Below are 4,319 nucleotides of genomic sequence, written 5' to 3'. Positions count from 1 at the left end.
TTATGTTTACCTGTATAAACTATTATGATAACAGCCACTATGACCACAATAGCCTCCAAAAAAGAATATTTCATTTCTAATGACAGCAGCAGCATATCCATAGACACCAAGTGGAGGGTCACCAGTGGTAGGCTTTTGTACCCACTCACCAGTTGGTAGGTGACAGACCTCCACTACAGAACACATTGATTTCTTCTTCTCATTATTGTGTACTTCAGGGAGATCAGGCTGTTTCCCACCCCACATGTACAGGTAGTCTCCTACCTGTACTGTAGAGTGATCCCTCCTCTCCACTGGTTGATAGACTATAGATAACAAGAGGACACAGTAATATAGTGAATAGTTATAATAAGGAGAGGATACAGAGGAGTAAAGTAAGGGAGAGAATAAGAACAGGTCACTTACTTGATGACATCTCCTCCAGTAAACAGCCTCTACAGTCTACACTATTAATAATAACTAACTCAATAATAACATACCATACATACCTCACCTGACATACCCACACACTGCACTCACTTAATGTAGCAATGTACACTGTAGCTTGTGTTATCATAAATAATTTCAACATCAGACAAATAAACAATAATGGACTGACTTGATTGGATCAAACAAATGGCAACAAAATCCATCACTTAATTCATTTTCATATTTTACAAATTGTCATAAAAACATCTCACGGCATTGATGATGATGATAATAATAATAATAATAATAATAATAATAATAATAATAATTTTTTATTATTTATAATTAACAGTCAAGTCATTGGCTAGAAACTGATAAAGGAAAGTCATTTTTTTCTTATTAATTTGAGACAGTGTCTTCTTGTTCCTTGACAGCTTCTCTTCTCTTGTAGAGTTCATTAATACCTCACCAAATATTGATGCTATAAATAGTAACAGTACATTGATGCTATAAATAGTAACAGTGCATTGATGCTATAAATAGTAACAGTGCATTGATGCTATAAATGTAACAGTACATTGATGCAGGACTTTAGCGGCAACTTTTGGGGCAAATTAAAAATCCAAATTGATCAGAATCAGCTCAAACTTTCTATGCAATATAAGATCATGTATATGCATCAGAAAAAAATATAAAAGTGCAGAACTCTCTCCTATTTATTTTGGTGAATTTTGACCAAAGTCCCTATATTATAGTAGATGGACTTTGGTCTGATTTTTGTCCCAAAGTACACTGATGCTTACCCAATACTTTAGCGTCCATTTTGTTTTCTTGTGAATGTTCCAAAAGTTTCTTAAGAAATGTTACTATAAAAACAAAACACCTTCTGTGAACCTCAGCCATCTGCAACAACACCTAATAATAATAATAATAATAATAATAATAATAATAATAATAATAACAACAACAACAACAATAATAATATCACTTTAATTTAGTATTTAATAAACTCATGTATTGTAAATGTACAAGTAGGTAAACGTCCATATCAGACTTGGGTCAATACAAATAGTATTTGTAATTAGTCGTATTTAAATACTTTTGAAAGTATTTGTATTTGTATTTGTAATTTGAGTTTTTGTAACAGGAAGTATTTGTATTTGCAATTGAAATACAGCAGGGAAGTATTTCAAAATACAGCAAAATACTTTAAAATACTTCAATGTGGATGAAGATGCTGTTTGAGTGACAAAACTTTGAAACACTAACGTTCACTAAATGCAACACATGACTATAACTAAATATTATTGATTATACATGCATGCATAATAAAAAGAGGCTTTCAATTTACTTGATTGATTAATTCATAAAACTACGTAGTTAATAACTGTCTATACTTGAGAAGAAAGTATTTGTATTTGTAATTGAAATACATGTATGCAGTATTTGTATTTGTATTTAAATACTTCCGCATTGTATTTGACCCAAGTCTGGTCCACATACACATGTATATCATGGTACATGTACATGTCCATAGTCCCTGCAGTGTACCTGTCTACACAGTGTTGGGTTGTTGGAGGCGTCCATACATCTCTGATGGACTGATCTTGGTACCACAGGATCCTCTAGTGATCTTAGAAATGTCAACAACACAGCAGCCACTGAATAAACACTACCAACTGATGAGAAATGATAATAATTAATGTCTCTCAGACCCAGTACTGAAATTAAAGTGTGTATAAGACCCGGCCCCACTCACCCAGTTCCTCCCCCCCAGTGTCCAGTGTGTCTCTTATCTTCTCTCTCTCACTAGACAGCCCCCCATCAGTGAACAGAGCAGTCTGTGGAGTATAATAATAATGATAATATACTCTAATTATACAATCAATTCTAATTATAAGGACAAGAAATTGTTTTCTTAACAAAGAGTACATGCTAAAATGAACTTCAATAGTTCTATAATTATAAGGATGTAAAATTATTTCTTTCTTACTGCATTCAGTCCGTGGTCTAAAAGGTACTGCACTAGCCTGTACAGTTCCTTTGGTATGTCTAATGGGGGTGGGGCCTTCCGGACTGAGAGGGCCTGAGAATCATACTCCTCCCACGATGAAGACTAAAAATATAAATAATAATAAATAAATAATAATAATCATCTCCATTACCATGCTAAGGTCCAGTAGTTGGCCAGTGGGTACTTCCCTGACGTATGTGTGTACATGTATTAGGGTTTCTAGTGAAGATCCAAAACATGTTGAGAGTAGGTCCCCACTGACGGATATGAATATGTCCTTCCCTCCCTCAAGGTTCAGTACTAGTATATCATCAAGACTGTCCGTTCTTTTATTGAATGAAGTCACATGATCGCTGTCTATATTAACTGTTAGATTAATGGACACCTCTTCAGCTGATGGGGAGAGGGAGAGAGAGAGAGAGAGATCATTAATTAGTTAAGTGTGTATCTACTACTGATACACATTCCACAGTTGCTACTCCTACCTGTCAGTATTGATTACTAAGTACTAGTAGCAGCTGTTGCTGCTTTTATGGAATGTACAGTGTATCCTAATCTACTCCCACTAGCTTCACCTCAATCAAGCAGAAATCTCAGTCCTCAGGTATTACATTACTTATACACACACACACCTCCAGACAGGACGGACTACATGTACATGTACAGACTAGCCTCTATATAATGGACACTGTGTCTCTGTTATACAGAGGTGTCCTTTATGTGGAGGTTATTTTATACAGTAAGGAATGTAATTGGTACACTAGGTGCTGTCTGTTAAATGGAGGTGTACGCTATAGAGAGTGTCCATTAAGAGAGGCTATACTGTATACATGTACAATAGATTAGGTACAGTTAGGTCTTACATGTTAGTATGAGTGCTTTATCTGGTCTTATGGATAGCCATGGTTTAGATATCCTGTCCTGTTTGTCAGGGGTTGGTTTGAACCCCAGCTGCACCGGGCGGTGACCAATGTTACGAACTTTAAGTACCTGTGTCCGTTCCACCATGAACTTAACCTTCTCAAACTTAAACTGAAGGAGAGAGAATGGAGTGTTCTAATTAATGCACATTCATTAATCTATTAATTAATTTAGTGAGTGATAATACAACAGATTAATATGACAATACACATTAACATTAATATTTCCAAAAAATTGGTCCTACAAAAAGTTATTTATTAACTTAAAATCAAGCAATCTGATTGGTCAATTATAACTAGGCATGGTAGATTTATTATCATTATTATTATTACTATTATTATTATTAATTTACTTCGTAAGAGTTCAGTTCCACTTGTGGTAGTGTCTCGTTGTACAGTTTGTCCAGTTTAAAGGAAATCTCATCAATGGTCTGCTTCTCTCTATCAGGAACAACTACCTTCACCTAATGAGAGGAGGAGGAGGTGATAAATACAACGTACAATTAATAAAAATGTACATGTATTATTAATAGTACATTATCAATTCATGTACATGTACAGTACATGGTTTGAAGGGATCAGTATTACTGTAGGTGACTTCAACCATAAAATGGAAACTTGTCTCAATGTCAATCCAGTACACAGTATAGGGTAGGTACCAAGGTAAGAGTTTCTGTGGAATTTGTCGTAGAAGAAGCCAATATAGACTTCTTAGACCTGTACAGGTAGTCAGGGTACATTTGAAAAACAACTACCAGCTGCTGATAATAAGACCACAGTTAATATACATACAACATACATGTGCACATGTAGCTAACAGGCTAGGCAAGCATCAACCAAGCTTGACAAATGGTCTAATAATTAGAGAGAGTAATGCATAGAGCGCTGTTTAATTTAGAGAGCTAGGTCAATACTGAATAATGCTGAATATGAAAAAAATGATTGATCTACATGATGTGTACAATACTGCAATTTCA

The 4,319-nt window shown here is 34.9% G+C and overlaps 1 protein-coding gene across 5 annotated transcripts in view; it reads right to left on the bottom strand.

Moving 5' to 3' along the window:
• Window positions 1-205: 205 nt before the first annotated feature.
• LOC100634871 (type II inositol 1,4,5-trisphosphate 5-phosphatase-like) overlaps window positions 206-4,319 on the bottom strand; it is a 6,052-nt gene continuing 1,938 nt past the window's right edge. Inside the window, exons 3-12 of one of the 5 annotated variants that reach the window (XM_020006017.1) lie at window positions 3,696-3,806; window positions 3,286-3,454; window positions 2,574-2,815; window positions 2,402-2,524; window positions 2,168-2,249; window positions 1,960-2,087; window positions 1,212-1,323; window positions 489-889; window positions 406-446; window positions 206-305 (exon numbers count right to left, since the gene is read on the bottom strand). In XM_020006017.1, coding sequence (XP_019861576.1) covers window positions 744-889; window positions 1,212-1,323; window positions 1,960-2,087; window positions 2,168-2,249; window positions 2,402-2,524; window positions 2,574-2,815; window positions 3,286-3,454; window positions 3,696-3,806 — 1,113 coding nt within the window. In that variant the 3' untranslated portion in view covers window positions 206-305; window positions 406-446; window positions 489-743. Of the gene's footprint in view, window positions 306-405; window positions 890-1,211; window positions 1,324-1,959; window positions 2,088-2,167; window positions 2,250-2,401; window positions 2,525-2,573; window positions 2,816-3,285; window positions 3,455-3,695; window positions 3,807-4,319 lie in introns of all 5 variants that reach the window. The other 4 variants (XM_020006021.1, XM_020006018.1, XM_020006022.1 and 1 more) reach the window with 4 other exon arrangements.

Source organism: Amphimedon queenslandica, unplaced genomic scaffold (genome assembly GCF_000090795.2).
Source record: "Amphimedon queenslandica unplaced genomic scaffold, v1.1 AMPQUscaffold_10539, whole genome shotgun sequence".
In the NCBI taxonomy this organism is placed as follows: Eukaryota; Metazoa; Porifera; class Demospongiae; order Haplosclerida; family Niphatidae; genus Amphimedon; species Amphimedon queenslandica.
Note: the sequence above shows the minus strand (reverse complement) of the source record. Positions and strands in the feature narration are given on the sequence as shown.